The following is a 22855-nucleotide window of genomic DNA, read 5'->3' as shown; positions in this document are numbered from 1 at the left end:
GCTACTGCCCATGACTCATTTACCCCTGGGCCAGCCATGCATTGAAAACTGGACTTCTGTAACATAAAAGCATGACTCATCACAGAGTGGCCCAGGCGCTGACCGCTGAAAGCCGTCCAGGTGCTGTTAACCAGTTACCTCTGTCTCTCCTACCCCCCACTTGTCCTCAGCTGATGATGTCTCCCTGACGCACTCTAACCTCATCCTTGGCCCTGGATTTAAAATGCATCTTGGTCGCATCACATGTGTACACAGCGCTAAATACAAGTGTGAACACAATTGACCACATATCTTTTGTAGTGTAAATGCTAATCGTCCCTGACAAGGCAGTAGGCAGTAGCAAAACACAGGCAGCTTGGACATGCGTGACAGACACAGGTTTAAACACAGGTTTAAACACAGGTTTAAACACAGGTTTGAACACAGGTGTAAACGGCGATGTGTCTCAGCTGTACACTTGTGATTTTAAAACCAAGTGGAAACAGTGCCTCTGTCGGCTGCTTCCATTACAGGAGATCTCTGCCTGTGACCTCTGGAATTAAAAAAGTCGGGAAAATGCTATACATAACCTCGGCTACTCGCACACTCACACCTTCTGTCGGCCTACCATGTTTTCCTGGAGCTCTAAGCGCCTCCAGGGTTTGAGTACGCCCAGTCACAATCCACCTCATGCCATCTCATCAAGCTCTCCGGGAGCAAGAGAAAGTGAGCTTGATTGTGTTGACAACCCCTGCCCTTTACCATAGCCCTCCATGACTAGCAAATGCATTTGTAGCCCCACATCTGGGATGCCTCTTTCTTATTACAGATCCACTCCCGTATGCTCTTCAGCAACAGTGAATGTCCCTTCTAGGTGACTGCAAGCTGGAGCTGCTGTCTCAGGGTTGACTGACCCTGTGCTGTGTGAGCAGGTTCAGGCGCAGGGGTTTTCACACGATCCAGTCTCTCCGAGTCTGGCAGGACCTCGCAGTGTCAGAGAAAGCCCAGGCCTCGAGATTGATTGCTTCCCCTGCTGTCTCGGTTTCATGATAGGAGACAGAGGCCTTTAATATGTAATAGGTCTGGCCAGGCATATTAGCATGATTACCATCCATTATCACAGTAATGCGTCCTTGCCCTCTCCCTGAATGGGAGTTCCTGCACGCTTGTAGGTGTTTTTGGAGTGACCGGCACGTTAAGTGGAGGCAAGCTAGCTATAAATATAATATTTTTTTTGTATTTATTTTTAATTTTTTTTTTATAAAATGTTCAATATGCCCTGGCATGTTTGAGCTTGCTTTCACTCTCCTTTGATTTAGTTGAAACCCATCTGCAAAAAGAAAAGTTAGCTCTCTGTTGGCACAGGTTGAACTTCCTGTATAACTGTGTTGCATCCAACTTCACTTAACTTGGGCACTCATATCATTGCTTATTTGCATTGAGTGTACCTGCCCATGTCCAGTCCCTAGAGAAATTATCCCTTAGTCATGGCTCTCACTGGGCACACAAATTGCTGAGAATAATTTAATTGAACTGAATGCTTTGACACATCCAATTACACTGCATTGTTGTGTTCTACAAGCAGATCTGCTTCAGAAGCTTGTTGTTCACTATACATTCATTTTTTTTAAGTCTAGTGGCCTTCTTGCGAACAGTAAGGTATTTTACCCATGTAAAAGAGTAATTGGATTCAACGGCTGTGGTATACCGAGGGTATTCACTGAACATCATTTCAAATAGCCATATTTTCTCAAGCAGAATCAAATCTAGGTCTATGCAAAGGGGTTGGTAGATACAGGCAGACCAAGGGTACTTGGTATTTGCTGCCTTGGCACTTTTGAAGTTCTGCAAATCATTAGGCGTCAGACACAGCATTGAACTTGTATAAATTACACTTTTCTGAACAGTCTTATACTGGCATGATGAATAAGCAGTCCTGAATAATGTATCGAGACACCCTGACTCTTTTAATCTTGTGTGATTTTAGTTTTCTGTGTCATTGTGACTGTAGTTGGCACTACATTGGTAGATGTATGAACAGAGTATGCCTCCGAAGGGCTGACTGTACTGAATATGTCCAGAAATGAAAGTACCAAAATGCCAAGTTTCTTTAACATAAGATACTATAGGGTAGTGAGCTGCTATACTGTGACTTTTTTTTAGAAAGATTCAATAGCTTTATCCACTCAGTGAATTGCTCGCTTGCTTGCTAAGCCTGTTAGATTGGAGTTTCACATAAGGCCTTAATGGAATGCCTACTTCACAAGCTCAAGGGACTGATCATTTGTAGCGGCCTAAAAGATGTATCCACGTAAATTATATGAAAGCATAGGGGTCGAGGACTTGGAACACATGCAGGCGTGCTCACCAACATCCCCATCCCAGACCCTCTTCCACACCATCCCCTCCACCCCCAGCCCATCTGCTAGTGCCGCATTTTGTGAGGTGGGCTTTTTTTTCTCTCTCTCTGAGCAGAGGGGGTAGTTTGCAGGAAGGGTTTACTGACAGAGGAAGTAGGAGAACAATGATGGAAGCCAGTTACCAGGGTGAAGGCACACATATATACACACACACACTCACCGAGTGAGCCGCAGTGTTGCGTGTGCCGTCAGAGCAACATAAAATTGTTTGGCCGGCACAGGAAGGAAAAAGGATGAAGGACCATTGCTCCAAGATTAGCCCATGCTTTGAAATTAGTTCTCTGATTGATAACACATGCTGTTACCACAGCTACATTTATATGAGAAATATCTACTTTCTCATGAATGTTTCATCAATGGAATGGCACAGTTTGCTCTGTAGTTCTGCACTATATCTTAAGAACATTGTGTTACTACAATAATGTTCCTTGGTCCGCCTCAGGAATGCTTCTCTGCTCTGTTCTGTCTCACACGTCAGTATTCACTGGGACATTTGGTAAGCCCTCTCTGTGAGGTCAAGGTGATTATTCCCTTCAAATGGAAGTAATTATTAGTAATTAGTCAGATTGGGGGATTATTTTAATGCCAGTAGAAATTAGGTCTGATCTGGACAAGCTGGCCACCTGCTGTTACCTGTTATGATACCAGAGACGTTACAAGGGAGGAGACAAATCACTGATGGGAAAATGAATGGGGGGAAGCACTAAACATGTTGGATTTGTAACTGGAAGTCCAGCCCTGTATTCGCCTCCCCTGCACGTTCTGTTTATTTCCACTGTTGCCATAGTAATAGCCATGCTGCGGCAATTTGGTGCATGCACAATAAGCAAGTCAACTCAAAGAATCATTTTTTTTTTAATCAACTCGAAGAATTAAGTCTTTTTTTTTAACCTTCTTTGAGTGTTTGGGGAAACAATGTCCACACTGTTTATGTCAGATTTAAACTTGTGATGTACCTTTTAATGTCTGTCCGGCCATCCTATGTGGAGTTATGGATCTCTCCCCATTTACTTAGATAGGAGCCTGATCCTGTTGCCTGGAGGCATTGCCAAGATGGCTGCCGGGTGGCGAGACTTGCCTATAAGGACTTTGATGATACTATTCTCTACAAGTTATCATGGGCTGATATAAGGACTTTGATGATACTACTCTCAAGTTATCATGGGCCAATCCTAGTTCTGGTAGTGCTAAAGCTGACAGTACTAAGGTAGAGGGTCCAGTGACCAGACCAGTCAACTAAGGAGAACAGGTCTGCAATTAGTTCAATTGAATAAGATCATGTAATGCCATTAAACATTCAGACATGACTCAACTTTTCACTGTAATGAAGCATTGTAGTATCTCCAATATATTTGGTGCACATACAGTTTGGGGCTATCTAAGTAATTTTTTTTACCTGTTTTCAAAATAAGGTTGACCTTGACTTTTACCATGTATTATCAGGCTTGGCATCTCATTCTTGTCAGCTATGATCGACTTGCCTTAGACTGGGAGTTGAGACCGTTACCTTGGTGATGAGAGCAGGGTCCACTACCCCTCACTTTACCAGCCTGACACTAATGGGGGATTACCAATAACAGCTTAACACTAATAGTAGAAACATACCTGCTCAATTTATATATTTATATATTCAGAGGCTTCACCATGGACTTTTAGTCCTTCCCTCAGATTGGAGGAAGTGGCACAGCTGGTATATTGCTGGAGGCATGAAAGTGTTATTATACTGTAAGCTAATATTGAAAGAGGAAGTGGGTGGTGTCCATGGCTCCCCTACACATTATGCTCAGATAATGCACATGCTTATTGTGGGGTTTGTTTTTATTTGAGGATTTTCCCACACTTGTAGTACAATGCAATCCCGTCTTCTTCATCCTTGGTTTGTGCTTTAGATGCTTCATATACCCCAGCAGTTTTGTTTTTTTAAAGACTCTATAAGGGGCATAAAGCCTGTTCCATCTACTTTGAGCCATCAGGGCCACCATACTGGTGCAAGGCTGTGAGAGGGCCTGACAAATGAGGGGTCCCCGTGGTGACTCGCTGGCAGGTTTATGTAACTTCATTGGCATGACACTGATTTCTGCTGCCCGTGTCTTTTGAACTTCCTTTTTGGTTAATTAAGATGGTTAATTGCATCGCTCCCAGTCAGTTTATTGATTTTTCTAAATGACCCTCTGTCCAAGAATTTGAAAGACATGGTACATTGTTTGGGAAGAATCGCTGAGTCGCGGCGGGGTTTTACCGTGTCATCGGATCTTTACGGTCGGTGCATCCTTTTTTTTCTTATTTTTCAGCCAGGCAGTACAAAAAAATATATATCACTTTACACACTCTTTGTTTGTTTTGGGGACACAAATCTTTCACTTGTAGTCTGCATGGGTGGTCATTTGCTGAACCAGCAATACCTCAGAAGAGAACAGTGGTGATGTTTCAAACCTGAGTCTGTGTTGCACATGATATTATGTTGCAGTTGCTGCACTTGTTCATACATGAAGTTCACACTATTGGGAAAATGTTTCCTTTTGTAAGGGGTCTCAAGACCACACCTCGGTTACTCATGCCTTTAGCGTGGAGTCGTCTCGCTTCCCTCCAGCTAAGCCATTCTCAGATGGGTGACTCATTGTTTGCCTTGATAATAGTTTTACCCGGATAATCACCTTAGCATATGGTCTGCTGTCTAGTCAGAGGAGAGGGAACAACAAAAACATTGCACGTCAACTCTGTTAATCAGAGGTTTACATCATGACCTGCTTATTCCAAGCATGTAATATGATTATAAAAGAATATGTGGCAATAATGTCAGTGTGTTATGACTTCTGCATAACTATTCATGTCTTAATAGCTTTGTATATGAGAATATCCCAAATGTATTGGCAACTCTAATATCCACTTTATTACCCTTTGCTTTGCACACTTTTTGCCTGTCACGCCTATTGAATGTGGTGTGAAGTTGCTGTGCTGAAATTGTCTTTAATCCTCCTACCCCAGCCAGGCAGACAGGCATGAGGGGTAGGGGTGGAAGGGATTGATTAGCCCCGAGTTGGAGTTACTTTACCCATTTAGTGGGCTCTCCTCTGTAGCACTTAATGCCCACGAGAGACACATGTAGTCATTCATATTGGGGGGGGAGGGGTGATTATCAGAAGCAAGAGGCTGAAGCTTCTTAGGCAGCAGAGCAGCTGCAGTCCCCCGTTTAATTGTACCCTGAACAGAGACAATGGGTTAGAATAGAGGGGAGGTAGTCAGTGGGGTCTCATTCATAATTGAAGTGGCTCCCTTGTGTTTCGATGATAACTGGATAGTGTTGAATTCTAAATGATAAGCTATACTTATTTAGCCATTATGTCATTGTAAGTATTTGCAAACACTCCAGTATTAATGTATTAGTAATGTCTTGGAGTGTGTCCATGTTCTCTCATCACTGGCTTATTGTAAAGGCGATGCTGTTTAATGCTGGAGGCTGTTGGCTTTGGGATGAACATTTTCATGTATGGTCTCCTTTTTACTCAGGATGGTGTACAGGAAGTTCTGTGTCAGTATTTGGCCCAGACTGTGATTAGCCAACGAGAGCCATAAGTCCACTGATCCTTCAATACCAGCATATTGTTTGTTTAATTACCTGAACTGATGTTGCCTCTGTGCACATTGAGATAAATAAATGTATGCAGAGTTAATGGTGCCAAGGTCAATATGACGTGGTACAGTTTTTTCGGAACCCTCAAATAGGTGTAGTATTTTAGCCAGTTGTCATGGCAAATCAGTTTTATGGGTAGTATGCTTTTGTACACTTCAGTTTATACAGCAAAGCACTATTCAACTCAAGGTCAAGACTTCACTTTCCAAGAAGCATACTTATAGGTTGCACATTTCACATTCATATTTTGTTAAGTTATGATTTATTGAGTACAGTTTTACTAAAAAATATAGTACTGCAGTTTATTGAGGTTCCGCTTTGTTATTCCATGGTCATTTTTGTCTGATGCAGATCCACAATTTACCATAGTCTTTGAAATTATAAAGGCCTTTTCATAAATATGTTTCTTTATAAAGTGACAGCCTATGTCTTTGTTTTAAAAAATTTGAAATAATACTGTACTGTAATGAAGCCCATAATTTGTGCTGGGTTGCACCCTGCATTGTCGGAAAAAGAGAGAGAGATGAAAACGGCTTACTACCTCTAACTTGTTAGCACAGAATTGCATCCTAACTGTCAGCTGAAGGACAATTATGAAGATTTTAGTAGTAGTTTAATGCAAATTATGGGCATGGGCAGAAACAAACCTGAGGGAACGGGAGGACAATAATAATGCTCCGTGATTCCATCACCGATTTCTGTGGAATCCGGAGGAGCTTGCAGTGTTTTATATGGGATTCAGAGGAACTATGATTTATAGGACTTTGAACCTTTTCTGTGAAATATTGCTGTCAGATCATTTTGTACCTTCAGAGCTGTTAATAGGCTATATGACTAATGGTTGTGCTAATTGAAGAATGTCTTCAACCTCTGGACTCATAAAAATAGGCCAGGCAGACTGAGCATGCTCAAAGTAAAGATAAAATTAGACGCACTGCATATATTCAACTGTTTACCCCAAAGTAAAGGCTGTGTTTTTATTGAAGTACATAGTACTGCCAGTGAGGTTTGAAATGCACTTAAAGTGAATAGAAAATTGAAACTTAATCTGCCTAAAATGCTATTTAAAATTCCTAATGCATACTTAACATTGATGCCTTAGATGTTGGTGCACCAAAGGGCTAATTAAAAAGTCATGCAAAACTGATCTGAACGGATTAAACTGAGGAAACTAATTTTAGTATGATCTTGCTAGTAAATGCTTAAGGCCAAACGGATATAAACACACACACACATGCACACACAGACACACACATACATATATCGGAGACACCTTTCACACACACCCGCGCACACACACACACTCACAAATCTCATGCACCTTTCCCTTGTCTGATAAGAGGCTTTTCTTTTCCTGGTAGTGTATGCAAATACAGGAATTCAGGCAGAATGACATGAAATGCTGATAAGAAAGAGAGTGTGGGAAGCGCCCCAGCACACATCTGTGGGGATGTGGTACAGTACTGGATGGAGACTTTTTCTTTTCATTAAGGCTTCCTGAGGTGCTACTATGGGTACTGTACATCCAGGTCTTTTTGATATGGGAATCTGGCAGAATGTCAGATGTGCCCGAGGTGCTCCCACACGCTTCTGGAGACAGTGGGAATTCACAATGTGCTCAGCTTTAATGCAATACACATACACAGCAAGCTCGCTTTGAAAGGTTCTCCAATTACAAAGATCCCTTTCAAAGAGAAGTGCATCACTGTATGCCTGTCTTGTGTCAGAGATCCGCTGGGCTGGGGCTGCCGGTGCGGGTGCGGGTGAAAAACAGACTTGTGGGGGTGTGTGTGTGTGTGTGTGTGTGTACAAACGTTGGGGGTACAGCATTATATATGGCTGATGCCTCTTGTCAGCTGTAGACTGTCAAAGGGACTCCTGGTTTCCGGACCTTTCCTGCCAGAAGTCAGCAGCCTTTAAATCACCAGAATCCTGACTCAGGACTCAGCCTTGTGAAGGTACCAGGCCACGAAACCTGCTCCTCATAGGGACTCCAACTTGAAATAAATGGCTGTGCTTGTCAGCGCTTCAGCTCCAAACAAAGCTGTTAAGAGTTTTCTCAAAGAAAGTCAGATAATTTACAACTCTGGGAGTTGAAAGCCAGACAGGCTAGACAGGCTCTGAATTTGCTCAGTCTCTATGCTTAATGGCATAGCTCTCCTCCACAGTAGGATACAATAATAACGCTACATTGAAAATATGCATGTAGTTTCTCATAGCACATACTTCTGTTTATCCTAATCTGTAGTAAGATCATCTCTGTGTACCCTAAATGTAATCCATTCATGTCCATTTTATGTCCACATGTAAAAGAAGTATAACACACTCCACCACTACACATGAGTTAGCGGTGCAAATTGGAGCGCTTCTCTTTAATCTGTCAAACACACATGAGAGTATCAGAGCTCTAAAAGAAAAAAGAGAGTTGGAGAACCCTTTTAGCGTAGCAGCTAGTGGTTTTTTTTTATGCCCCCCCGTCTGGTTTGCTCCGTTTTCAGTTCATTTGTGTTCGTTCTGTTTTCAGTCTTTCAGTGCTGTTGATTTATTTGAAGGCAGAAGTGTTTGAACCGGGCAGATAAGATCAAAGCAGTCTTCCACTGTGAGTTCTGGAAGCCCTCTCTTGATATTTGGGAGTTTAAATACGTATTGTGTAAGAGTTGACTTTCTTCACGTTGTGTTTTCTTGAGCGCACCTGAAGCCTGTACTTTACAGAAGCACTGTAACATAACTGTGGAGGAGGAGGAGGAGGAGGAGGAGGAGTAGGAGCAGGAGGAGGAGGAGGAGGAGGAGGAGGAGGAGTAGGAGCAGGAGCAGGAGCAGGAACAGGAACAGGGGGGCAAATTACCTCAAAGGCTTTAGACAAGGAGAATAGGGTAGTGCATTACATATTCAGAAACGCCAGATGACTATGGAAAGTTAAAATCTTTGGTACATTTCCATAAAGCTTTAATAGGCCAGCTTATCTGGTGATCCTTCTTTGAGAAGTCATAATGCCACAATATTTAATTGAGTCCAGTTTAAGCAGTTAAGCCGTTTCTTTAGATGGGCCGAATATTAACAATATAGATAATGGAATAATCTTATTTGCAGTAAGGGTTTTAGCAGTTGGACCATTGTTAGTATTAATTATAGTTATATTAATCTTTTCGTTCTTTAAGATTAATCTGCTATAGAAATGCCGTAATGTTTCTTTGTTGCTATAATTGATCAGAAATGACTCTGGCTGATAAAACTCCACATATACTGCTGATATGGTCCTTCTGCTGAGAACAGTGAATAGCTTTGAAACGGAGGCTCAGTCTTTGCACTGCCTTCCTGACACATCTGTCTCAAACTTGAGATGTGAGTTTGTTTGAAAAACATTGAGGCGTGAAGGATATAATCCTAAAGCATGTCTATTCCCCTCGCCTGTCAATTACAGCACACAGCCATAGCTCTCCAGTGTCGAAGTGAATATTGTCCCACTGGCATACTAATGGGAGGCTCTTAGACAAATAGCTCACAAGAGAGGCACACCCCAGTCACTTTGCCAAATATCTCATTAACCTCAGTTTATGATTTCACTCAGTTACTTATTTTCCTGAAGAGGTTAGTGGAATATATAGCCTGGAGTTATTGTTTTGAATCCCACTGGTTTGTGAAAGTACATAAAAAGTTGATGTGGCAGAAAATGGGAAGTGCGAGTATTGAAAGGTGCCATGCATCAATAGCACGTCCCTGGGTTCCCATTATGGGACAGAAATAATATAGTATAGTATAGTAGCAGGTCTTCCTCTAAGGTTGGATTTTCACCTTCGCTTCCTTGAAGTTAGCTTTTATAAAAAGTTTAAAGGTTTGCTTTTCTAAGAGGGTGATCACACCTGCAGAGGAACAAAATGGCTTAAGGTTGAAATGGTGAACCAGAGCCAGAATATAATGTGTGCCACCCACGTAAACTCTGCGGAGCACAATCCATGTGTATGTCCGCCATCATTTGCACTGTAAAAAGGACTTTATTGCTCTATTAAAATTAAGTGTTATAGTGTTGCCGAAGCCTTTGAAAGTGAAGTTTCATGTATGAAGAAAACTGAGTTTGAAAATTTCATCTGGAAACCAGAACACCACATTCTTTATGCTGTGTCAGTATTTTATCCATTGAACCCAAACAACGAGGCTCTGATTCATGCCAAAGATGTATGAAGAAATAAGGCATGGCGATGTATAAGTCATTAGACATTAGCATCAACCACATTGTAGGATGGATGAAGGTGATTCATTTTACATTGGATTTACTTGGATATGCGGTAAACTTCCTTGAAGTTACTAATGGCAAGAAAGTGTTTTGGGTGTGGCCTGTGTATACAATCTGAGAAAAAATTCACCAACCATCTATGTCACCAACAAGTAAAAAGCATCAGTAAAACAGAGCAGCCTTTTTGCCTTGTGACCCTTTTAAATAAGTTAAAGGTTTTATCACAACTAAAATGCCATTTCTATATCACAATCAAACAATGTGGCTTCTCCCTGACACAACAGGCTGAACTCAGAGAGCATAGGTTACTTTGGCAGCAAGTGTCACTAGTATGTGGCTAACGTGATGATGTAGAGCAGCCTGTGCCGCTCTCCGACTGTGCAGATTTGGCTGCAGAGCAGAGAATACACCCTGGAGCAATTTTGGTTTCGTGCTCAGAGGCTTTCCCCGCCCAAAGCCAGAGATGAAGAGGGCTCTCTTTAATCACTTGCGTGGGGAGGCATGGCTCCCGCACTCTGCAGACTTGCTCCAAGATTTACTGTTCATTCTGCTTTAGCTCCTGTTGTCAGTGCAACCGGCCAGACACCAGGTCTGTGGAATGTTGTCTTTTTCCAAGCACATCAACCACCGCCACCACCATCCACGCTCCACGCTCCCGCTGAAGGCTCTCCAAACAGATAGGTCAGGAAGGAGGGGGGGCGGGGGGTCAGGCTGCAGCAGACAGGCCTTCCTACTAAATAACATTAGCAGCTCTGTGACACCACTATGATGATACAAGGACCATGGGCTTGCCACGGGGCTGGGGATCCCTTGGGGGGGAAAGGGCTGGGTGTCATGCTGTGCTTATCCAGTGGCTTACATCCTCTGAGCCCTCCCTCCTTCCTGGACCAGTGTTGTCAGGATGATAACGTCACACAGCAGACAAGTTTGGCCAGCCAAGATAATAAAAAAGCCATTTCCATGATTCCACTTGGGGACAGGAATGCTGCGGTCATCATTTCGGTTCCCACATTAGCCTTACCCCCCCCCCCCCCCCACCCCCCATCCAGTACTCTTAGTGGAGTCTTTTCATTAGAGCAGAGAAATGTGCATATCACTGGTTTCCAGCTGGCTTGGCGAGAGGGCTCCACAGGCTCCATGCTGTTAATGACTACTCTGAAAAACGCTCTTTGTGGTGAAGGAGGAACGATCCCCCCCCAACCTCTTCTTTGGAGCTTACTCCTCGCTCCCAAAGGCCACATTAACCGAGGAAGACTTGGGTTATTGTGCAGTCTGTACAAACTATCAGGGAATTTGAATGCCTCCCTTTCCACGGCACAATGAAGAGAAGATTAGACATTGTTTGTGCAAGCCCAGCCACCGGTATCTACCCTGGCCAGCGGAGGTTACAACTTGTAGTGAGGGTGGCTTTGATCACTACTGTAGCTTCATCTCCGAGACAGCCCGTACCATCTGACATTTTAATCCTGCAGATGTGACTGGTGGCTCTCTCTGTCCGCTATCACCTGAAGGGGAAATGGGTGGACAATTAAGAGCGTTCCCCTAATCTAAGTCAGAGTGATAAATCAAAGCAAACTGCTACACAGAGACAGAGAAAGAGAGTATCTGAGATTGAGCTGCTAGTATTCTACAGAGAGAAGGCAATCTCAGAGAGACATTTTATATGACAAACCAGCATCGCTCCATTTAATCAACAAATATAACCGATGGAACCTTGCGAGCCCCATCTCCCAAATATCATTTTGTCTGCCCAAGAGAGTTTGAAGAAGAAATGAAAGCAGGTTACCATTTATGGTGGTTAAGAATGAGGGCTCTTTTCAGACGACGGGGCCATCAATAAGCAGAAGAGGTATTGAATTGTATTCCCTTTTGGATTTATGCGGCGTGCATGATACTGTGTGTCTCTTTGGGAGAGGCATTTCAAATGAGTTTATTTGTGCCTCATACGCTTTTTGTGTCATCTGTAAAAGTATCCAGATGGTTGCCGTGCTGTTGCTGCATCAGTTTCATTTAATTGATGAAAGGGCTGTCTACTGATCTGACAAAGAAACTTAAAGACCTGTGGATTGCACACTGAGAAACAGGTCATTTTTAACTGTGAGGTAATGAGCACTAAAATAATGACGCACGGATCTGGATGTTAGAGTACAAAGGTTTTGACAGTTAAAGAAGTGAAAGCACTTTTATCTGTTTTTTTTCTGAAATGCAGTTGAAATATGGCCAATGCACTGCTTCACATGGTGTGTGTGAATCCCATTCCTTGAGGCTGTCATCCTAAGAAGTGAAACGCTGTGGTGACAGTCACTTAATGATTCAATCCAACAGTGTGAATAAAACCCTGGTTGATAAGGGGATGTGTTATGAAAGAGTACAGACAGAATGTAATCTCTGATCATGTGTCCATTAATCATGTCATAAAACTAACAACCAGATGGAAAGAATGAAAGCGGTGATCTTAACTGAATCGAAATAATTCCTTAAACACAAGCTTCATGAATGTTTCCCTTTTTCTCTCTGGAAATGTAATTTTGGGAACCATCATAAATATTTGCTTTTCTAAGAGGGTGATCACACCTGCAGAGGAACAAAATTGCTTAAGGTTAATGGTTAACCAGAGCCAGAATATAATGTGTGCCACCCACATCAACTCTATTAAAATTAAGTGTTATAGTGTTGCTAAAGCCTTTGAAAGTGAAGTTTTACGTATGAGGAAAACTGAGTTTGAAAATTTCATCTGGAAACCAGAACACAGCATTCTTTATGCTGCGTCAGTATTTTATCTATTGAACCCAAACAACGAGGTTCTGATTCATGCCAAAGATGTATGAAGAAATAAGGCATGGCGATTTATTAGTCATTAGACATTAGCATCGACCACATTTTAGGATGGATGCAGGTGATTCATTTGACATTGAATTTACTTGGGAATGTGGTGAGCAGAGAATTGATTTGAACTTCTAGCAAAGGTCCAACTTTCGGTTGAAACAAAATGGTTATGAATGTGTCTTTAGCATAATCTTGGTAATATTTCAGACATTCTAACCAATCAAAGCTGTGAAATGCTAAAAAGGTAAGGTTGTCCAAAATCACTATAATGCTGTTAACAATCACCCTGTAGAAATGAATCTTCACTCAAGCAGACAAAAACAGAAAGTGGTGATTCCTCAGCCTCTACTGCTTCAAAGTTTTCTGGATGATTGATTTGCCTAAAGCTTTAGAAAATGTCAGAGACATGAACAGCACCAAGAGGCCTCGTAGAAAAGTGAATGAACAGCAATGGCTGCTCCACCTATTCCATTTGAATCGCAGGGTTTTGTGAAGGCAGTGAATGTGCAAGAGTGAGAAAATCAGAGGAATCGTAACCCTCCCCTGGCTACAACCCACTCTTTTCTGACTCACAATCTTTCATGTGAGATGTTCAGTCGGGGTGTCACATAATAGGCTGATCTTTTTTTTTTTTTAAGATTGTATTGCCAAAGGGCTTTTTGTCTCTAATTGGATTTGAGATGAGAGTCTCAAGGAAGGGGATAGTGGACGAGTGCTTTTTAAGATTCCATTGCAAGTTTATGGTTATGCCTTGAAGAACTAAAACGGTTTGGGTCTTTTAAGATGTAAAGATGTTTGCACTTTTCAAGTTTTGACTGTTCTGACAAGGTTAGACTTCTCAGATGGCTTCCAGCCATCGCCTTATTAGCAACATAACATCAAGAAACTATTTTTTTGTTTTATCATTAACAGTATGATCGAGGCAATGCTGTTCGTGCCATGGTTGTTGTTAAAGACTTCTCATTAGTGGATTATTTTCACAGGAAGTAACCTGACATTTCAGTGTAACACAATATGGCAAAACATCTTGGGAACATATCTTCGAGTCGCTATGGAAACACCTTTCATCATAGTGTTTTTAGTATCCATGGATACAGCACTGTGTTGAATGGCAAGTAGCAGCTCTTACAAGACATAAAGGATCGCCATCAGATTAATCAGAAGTAATTTGTTAGCCATGCGTTAAAACATTCAAAGACTAGCAGCCAGTCTTCAGGATATGCTCAGCCAGTTGGTTTTTGTTCCATTTACTGGCTCCTTTCTTACACCGATGGAGAACAGTCGATCATATTCCGTGACAACTTATGGTAGCTAGACTAATGGAATTGCCCATAAAGCCATTTACCTGACAGACAGACGAGATTCCCTGAGAGATGCTTGAACAAATGTGTTCCCTTTGCAGTAAAGTCTTTCCGGGTGTCAGCAGTATTAAGTCAAACATTACATTGCCAGAGCACATGGCTCCATCAGAATGTTGGCACATTCTCATAGTTTTCAGCTTAGTAGATGAATCGTAACCGATTTACCTTGCTCTTGCCTTTTTTGTTGTTTCCTCAGCTACATTTAATTGGTGGATGTCCCTTAGTTTAATTTCCACACAAGCGTCCCATCTTACCCTTCGCCGTAAGCTGTTTGTTTCTCAGCCTTGCCCATTTATTTTGTGAAACTATGCTTACGTTTCCATTCTCCAGGTGCCCTTAGGGTTCAGATTGTTCTATATATTTGTGTCCATACATGTGACCTGCAACACGGTGTTGTTCATACCACCCTGGTAGTAAATGTTTATATTATATGGCACCGACTCCTTGAGGTCTTGAGGTTGTGTATAGGTCCAGTCTCTGTATTTGATGCCTGGAGCCTGGTAGCAGAAGTAAACAGGCTCGAGTTGTCGTCAGTCTGTCAAAGTGTGTGTAGGTGTGTTTTTATTAAATGCTGCACCCACTGAACCAACCCACCCCCTCCTCTCAGCTTTCAGTCTCCCACTCTTTCTCTCTCTAAATCACCTTCGTATTGAAGTGATTGATCTCTTGGTTCAAGAATCTAGATGAATTGTAAACTGTAAAGTGGAGTTGAATTCAATGAAACGACCATTGTGATCATCTGACTAGTGTGTGGTGGAGCTTGGTGCAGTCTAATGTTGCAGTGCATTGTCTAGTGCAGTGCAGCATCCTGTCGGATGTTTCAATGAGAAGCTCAGATATGTAAAACCATTTAGCAAAGCATACCTTCACGAAAAATGAATTTGATATTGGTGAATTAAAGTGAATAATGGCATTGCCAGAGAGAGGAGATTTTGATTTGCTTTGCCCATCTCATTTAAAAATTAAAGGGGGTACAGAAATTAAGTTGCTGTAATAAAATGAATAGCTTGCAGGTTTTTTTTTTACCATCGTAGTGTAAGAGGTAATTACATTGGGTTTATTCAGCAATTTCATGTGTTGTTGAACATCCAATTAGAAAAGGCATAATTTCACCAATTGAGACTGAATATAGTTTAAACTTTATCTCATACTGAGATCTAATAATTCACTAGATTAAGTGACTCATTAAGTTACACATGTCATGTGGAATAAGATTAACTCTTTGAGCCGTGGCAGTAACAGCAGAGTGTTCTCTGTAAAAGGCTGAAAGAAGCTGTAGACATTTTACTGCAACAGTAGTAGTGTCCTTATTGGTGTCTGTTAAACACCGTACACACTGGTCAAAGGTGTTGTTGTTTTTTGTAAAGACCATCTAAGTCATGTCACCGGGTGGACTGAAATAAAAGTCCATTGGGTGTGTGGGGCGACAGTGGTACAGTGGTAGAGAAGTTGTTTAGTAATCAGAAGGTTGCTAGTTCGATTCCCTGTCGAAGCGTCCTTGAGCAAGACACTGAACCCCTAATTGCTCCTGATGTGCAGTGTGCCATCAGTGTAAATGTAAAATGTAAAATGTGTATACATTGTAAGTCACACATATGTAAGTCGCTTTGGATAAAAGCGTCTGCTAAATGACTAAATGTAAATGTAAATGTGTGATGCTTCTCTTGTATGTAATAACTAAGCAGTAATGGTTGTCAGCGTTTCCATGCTGTTGGCTAATGTGAGGATTTTCAGTTTTTGGGATTAGATTGTGTTTTTTTGTGTGTTCTGATTTTAGCTTGATTGGACGACTGCACTGTGAACACTACAAACATATAACAACCCATGTGTGAATACCTACCTCATTAGCAGTGACTCCCTTCGTTTGACTCTGCTTAGCATTGCTTAGGATTGTTCCTTGACAAACTATGCTTATATTGGCGAGTCTCACTGTGGTGAAACCATGATTATTTCTTACCTGAGCTGAAGCACATTCCCTGCAAAAGGCCATCTTTTATTTATGGGTCTAGGCATGCTGTATACTATATGCAAGACATTTGACATTTCAAACCATGACACCTCGCACAGTTACTCAGACTGGCTGAATGTTATGTAGTAGAGACTTGCTCAACACATGGGATTTGAATGCCCTTATCATGGGACGACCATTTCCTGTCCTGTCTGTAGTAAGCCGTAGTACCTGCAGGATATAATCACTTAATTCCCTCAGGCTTTTAAGAATTGCACACCTCATATGACACTGCTGTTTAAAACGTTTTTGCCCTCTGTGAAAGGATTTTAAACTATTTACTGCACATCCTGTAATGCACATGGTCACGCAAACGGTTAAAATCTTTATACAAGTGACTGACTTTATCTAGTGCAGTGTAGTTGAGGATGTGAGTGGCTGTTTTGTGAAATGTTATGTTATGTCTGTATTGTTGGGCTATTATTAGCTACAAGGCCTTCAAGCTAGGACAGACACAGAAAGGAGCAAGAACCACAGAATGACAATGGCTTGCTTCTCCTACATGGAGGTAAAAGAAGAAGCTTTTGAAGACCCAACTCTTCAGCGAGCACCTCCCCTCCTAACTGGCACCTGACTAGCGCTTAACTTGCACTTCAGCAGTTACATTCCTGCACTTCTTTTTCCTCTTTTCTAGGTTGTTGTTTTTCTAATTCTCATGTAAAGTAGTATTTATTGTTACACCATGCTTTTTTATTGCTCTTAGCTTGACTGTTCTCTCCCTTGTAAGTCGCTTTGGACAAAAGCGTCTGCTAAATGACTAAATGTAATGTAAATGTAAAACATGTACAGTAGCTCTAAAAACATATAATCTCAACAAGGACAGTTATTAAGATAGGACATGATTTAATTGTGCATATGTACAGTTTCTAAATGGGAATATATGATATAGCAGTGAAGGATTTAATTAATCAATACTCAATTTCCTCAGTTAAATCACAGGTACTGCTTTGCATTAAAATGTGTTGAAAGTGTGTACTTGAACAATGAACCCCATGAACGTAGCAGACCAGATGCCACTTATAGTAATAATAATAATAATAATAATAATAATAATACTAATACATCACATTTATATAGCACTTTTCACAGTTCTGAAAGATGCTTAATATATATATATATATATATATATATATATATATAATAATAGTGCAGCACTATGGATATTCTGACCTGCAGAACACTCGCTCTCTCCCCCCCTTCTATATCGCAGAACAAAGGGCCTCTGGACAGAAGGATCTTGGCACCCTATTTTTGACCAAGTTTTGTGTGTACTTGAACAATGAACTTGAAGTGTGTACTTGAACAATGAACCCCATGAACGTAGCAGACCAGATGCCACTTATAGTAATAATAATAATAATAATAATACTAATACATCACATTTATATAGCACTTTTCACAGTTCTGAAAGATGCTTAATATATATATATATATATATATATATATATATATATATAATAATAGTGCAGCACTATGGATATTCTGACCTGCAGAACACTCGCTCTCTCCCCCCCTTCTATATCGCAGAACAAAGGGCCTCTGGACAGAAGGATCTTGGCACCCTATTTTTGACCAAGTAACAAGTAACTCATGGAACCATTGTCACATGTGAAAAGCAGCCGCCTCTACAGAACATCAAGCATGTGTTAATTGATTCTTGGCTTCAACATGTACCCCCAGCTTATCCATCTCCTGCTGGGATTGCCAATGTCGAGCACTGGTGGCCTAAGCAATCTAATTATGTCTGAGACAAACAGGAAGTCAGCAGTCAATGTGTGCTTTTAAAGGAATTTGGGTGAAAAGTGGTAAACAAAAGACATCCTCAGCTGTTTGGTTCCAGAGCACAGCAAGGTGTCCTAAAGTAGCACACACTGTGTTTTTTTCTTTTCTTTGAGCTTTCATTCAATGCCTCTCAACGCCATTTTCTTATATCACTTGATTCCATTTATTTAATGTGAATCGCGGAGGACTTTGTGCACACTTTCAAACAAGACCCTTGTCTTGTAATATAATTTGTTTGATCTCCGTTACCTGAATAAGATGACATGTGCACCTCACCATTAGTCATTCATGGGAAAACGTTTGTTTGTGTGTGTCGGCTGAAGTGGTTTTATTAACACATTCTCACTACGCTTTTTCATTACATTGAATTAACACTGCCACTCTTAACCCTTAGGGGACGAAGGCCTGTTAAACTTTTTTAAGGTAGTCTGACATGATGTTTTTGTATATTTCCTCTTACTAAAAACATTGATGCACAAGTGGCATATATGTAGAAGATGAAAGGTTTCTGGGGGTGTTCTTTTTATGATTCGAGGACAAAGACTCTCTGAGCTTTTAAAGGCATATTGACAACAAGAACCCAAAAAAAAACGATTTTCCCACCGGTGGGAAAGGGTCCCTTAATTAAGTCAGGAGAGTTCACTGGATTTGAGGGAGTTCATGGCTGCTGACTGATGTGCGTCCTTCTCATGTCTTCTTTCCACAGTATGAATTCAAAGTAAAGAATATCAAGAAAAAGAAAGTCAACATCGTGGTGTCTGTGGACGGGGTGAAGGTGATACTACGGAAAAAGAAAAAGGTAAGCAAGGTAATGCTGCCTCAATTTACTTTTCACTACAATCAAATAGACAGCCTTTGGCAAAATGTGACTGACCATTCTCTTTATTTTTTCTGGGAAATAGGCTGCCCTAATTGGAGGAGATTGTTGTCTGTTTGTCAGGAGTGGAGGGCAATCAATATGGCTTGATGAAATGGAGGAGGGCTAATATATTCAATCAATGCAGAATCTTGACATGAAATCCTCAATTTGCTGTGACTACCACCGTGGCTTCAAGTGGCCTGGTTTTGATGGAGGAACCAGCTTGTCATCATTTATGTTGGTTCCTTGGAGACTAATCCAGTTTGAACATGTCTTTTCAAGCTTGATTCAATTAGGGTTAGTCCACTTGAAGGGGGCGTCTAATTGAGTCCTCCATCGTTCCCACCCTTTTGTCCGGAAGTCATAAGGCTCCAGGGTACCTGTGTTCATGTGGGTAGACATCAAGGCCTAATGGAATCACTTATCTCTCACGAGTGCACAGGTGACCGCCATAAGGCCATATGCCATATGTTCAATCAGCCGGTGGAATGTCTGTGCCCTCCGCTCCCTACACATGGCCATAATATATCACTTTGTTCACCCTTAGGACCATCGCCTTATGTTTTTGGATTGTGTGACATGATACAGTTTGCTGGGCCTAGAGATGCAATAAGTGCCAAACGGCTAATGGTGTTTGCTGCTGTGTGTGTTTGTGAATACTTTGTGAAAATGTGAGCGATTTTGCTTCGCTCTTGAGGTTGGAATTCTTTTTTTTTTTTTGATTCTTTATACATATTCGGATTTTTTTCCACTCTTGCATTCTTACAGAAAAAAGAATGGACTTGGGATGAAAGCAAGATGATGGTGATGCAAGACCCCATATACAGGTAAGAATCCAAAGGGCACAGGAGTGACGGGTGTGGCCCTAGAACCTGTCACAGTTTGTCTCTTGTTGGACTTCTGACTGAGGCTTTGGTTTGGTTTTGAAGAGAATTGGTAACAGACTAATACCAAAACCCAATGCATTATATAAGGGTCCTAAGGAATGTTACACTAGTCTCATGGCATCAGCATGTTGTTGGAAATGATGCTGATGGAATGAAGAGAAGAGTAAGAACTTAATTGTGGCGTATGGCTAAATCCAAGCATGGTCATTTCCAACTGAACTCTTAATTCTGTACGGCACCACCTCCCATATGTTTTGTCTGGGCTGTGCCACCATTCTAATTGCACAAACGGTTGAGTCCACTTTATGTCTTCTGTTTTTTTTATGGACTAAATGCAGTCAATATACAGGCCTTGTTGATTACAGCGAAGCAATAAACGGAAACCACTGACCAGAAGGATTTAATGAATGGACTACTATTAACCAGAAGGATTTAATGAATGGACTACTATTAAATGGGGCCTTATTTCTTTCAACATCTAAATTTTAGTGGTCTTCTCAAACTCGCCCCATAAATCATGTCATATCAAGACAATGGGATTGGAGCAAACGTCCCATTTTTCCCTGTAGGTAGTGCAGCCAGGTGTATGCCTTTGATTGTTGTGCCTTCTTGCACATCCGCGTGCAGTCGAGCACACACACACACACACACACACACACACACACACACACACACACACACACACACACACACACAGTCCCGGTGTCACGCCTCCCTTTTAGCAGTCTGAGGTGAAAATGGAAAAGTTTGGAGATGGCCGGGGCCTCCACGAGCACTGGGCTGAAGAGCGGCGGTGTATTATTTGCCCTCCGTGTCTTTCAGAGAGTAGATAATGAGAGGCTGTGGTGGGAGTCCAAATCACAGGATTAGTCTGGCGGATGGGCTGCCCCTCTATCTTTTAGGTGGCTGTGCATGAGCACTGAGAAGGTAGCCGTTGCCAGGTAGCAATCTTTCATTCAGCCCCCCATCCCCAAAGCATACACACACACACACACACACACACACACACACACACACACACACACACACACAGAGAGAGACACACACACACACACACACACACACACACACACACACACAGAGAGAGAGAGAGAGAGAGGCACACACACATACACAAATACACACACAAGGTTTGGGAGATTTCAAGGCTCAGACATATTTGATGAAAAATGGGAAAAGTACAGAGCTGTGTCTGCAGCATTAATCACCGTTTACATGCACACACTTCTCATACATTCACACACACATACACACACTTTTCATACATACACACTCACACACACATACAAACACACACGCACATACTTACAAGAAAAAGAAAATTGCCCAGCCAGTTCCCAGCAAAAGCAAGCATGGAACATTTATATCACTCCAAATCTGTCTTCAAGTGCTATATGAGGCTGGCCCTCTGGGATATAGATGAGAAGTGAACAGATGACGGACCACACAAAAGACGAGCCAGTGTGGTGATAACCCTGCCTCTGATGGCCCAAGACAGAATGAATGAGAAACAGAGCTATCTCTCTCTCTCTCTCTCTCTGTCTCTCTCTCTCTCTCTCTCTCTCTCTCTCTCATTTTCTCTAAGCAGTAGAGCCAACTGGGAATTGGGCTGTTGATATTTATTTTGCTTGGTTGCTCGGTATGGCTGTGGAATATAGAACAAACAGCAGCATGCTTCTCTGAGAAATTATGTTATCTGAAAAACGACATGCTCGCAGTCGCTTTTAGCTCCAAGGGCTCAAGATGATGTGTCAGCACTGTTTACAAGTTATATTAAAACAGTAGAATTGGGTTATTGGTCTATTGCTAGTACATGTGTGTGAAGTTGGCTGTATGCTAGATAGTGTTTCAAAGTTGATGCATCATTTTTATACATTAATACATGTTTGTGTTGATCAGCACCTTGTATCCTTCAGTCAATGTCATTGCTGGACTTAAGTGCTGGATTAAGTCCAAGACATCAGGCTAAATATCTGTCTCAGCACTGTAAGAAAACACCCTCCCAAATGCTTTCACCTCAAAGCTGCCAAATCATTCAAATGAGAGCACTGTCCTTGCTCAAGAGTGTGTGTGCGTGTGCGTGTGCGTGTGCGTGTGCGTGTGCGTGTGCGCGTGCGCGTGCGCGTGCGTGCGTGAATGAGTGTATGTGTGGTTGCGTATGTGTTGGTCTTTGTGATGCTGAGCCATCAGCGGCGTTTTATGAATATGGCCCATTAGTGCCTGCATGTTCATGACATGCCAGCCATCATCTCTGAGTCATGCCGTTAAAACAGACTCACCCGGGAGGTGTGGGGTAAGGGGAATAACCTCTAGGTGCGGTAGTCCATCATTATGGATCAGCATCAGTGTGGCATGGCTGACCTGCCAGTTATATTAATGCCGCATCTCCACGGACTCTCCTCACACCCAGCGGAACAGAATAGAGACTTGGAGTAGTCACCCCCCCCACCATCTTGCTGTGGTGCACTGATAAACAGGACGAGATGCCACTGATGAAAGGGCTGCAGTCGGTGGGAGAGGGAGTGCATGAGCGTGTGCACTTGTCAGCTCAGTGTCTCTGCTGATCCCCTGCTGATAAATTACAGGTGTCGACTTTTTTGCCCGGAAGCCTTGATCAATGATGTCGGGAAGATGATTGTGTGCCTGTGTTCACACCCCCGTCATGTCTCGGTAATGTTCTCAGCAAGGAGGACTTTAAAAATGAACCGCTCAGCTTGGTATTGCCAGAACAGCTCTGGTTAGGGAATAACAAATTAACTTGGGGACCATCTGAACGCATTTGATCGCACCACATATTGACTGGAGATTGTTTCAAAGTCAAACTATAGTACTTACTAAGAGCGACCAGCGTCTGGGAAACTTGGCTCCTAG

At 42.0% G+C, this 22855-nt stretch overlaps 1 protein-coding gene across 2 annotated transcripts in view; it reads left to right on the top strand.

Annotated features, from left to right (window-relative positions):
* The window catches only part of nos1apa (nitric oxide synthase 1 (neuronal) adaptor protein a), a 95855-nt gene that overhangs the window by 7924 nt on the left and 65076 nt on the right, over positions 1–22855 (top strand). The window contains exons 3-4 of one of the 2 annotated variants that reach the window (XM_031575087.2): positions 18945–19046; positions 19866–19924. In XM_031575087.2, the coding sequence (XP_031430947.1) occupies positions 18945–19046; positions 19866–19924 (161 nt within the window). The remainder of the gene's footprint in view (positions 1–18944; positions 19047–19865; positions 19925–22855) is intronic. The other variant, XM_031575088.2, reaches the window with a different exon arrangement.

The sequence above is a fragment of the Clupea harengus genome, chromosome 10 (assembly GCF_900700415.2).
Source record: "Clupea harengus chromosome 10, Ch_v2.0.2, whole genome shotgun sequence".
Lineage (NCBI taxonomy): Eukaryota > Metazoa > Chordata > Actinopteri > Clupeiformes > Clupeidae > Clupea > Clupea harengus.
The sequence above is the reverse complement of the archived record's forward strand: the minus strand, read 5'-3'. Positions and strand labels throughout refer to the sequence as shown.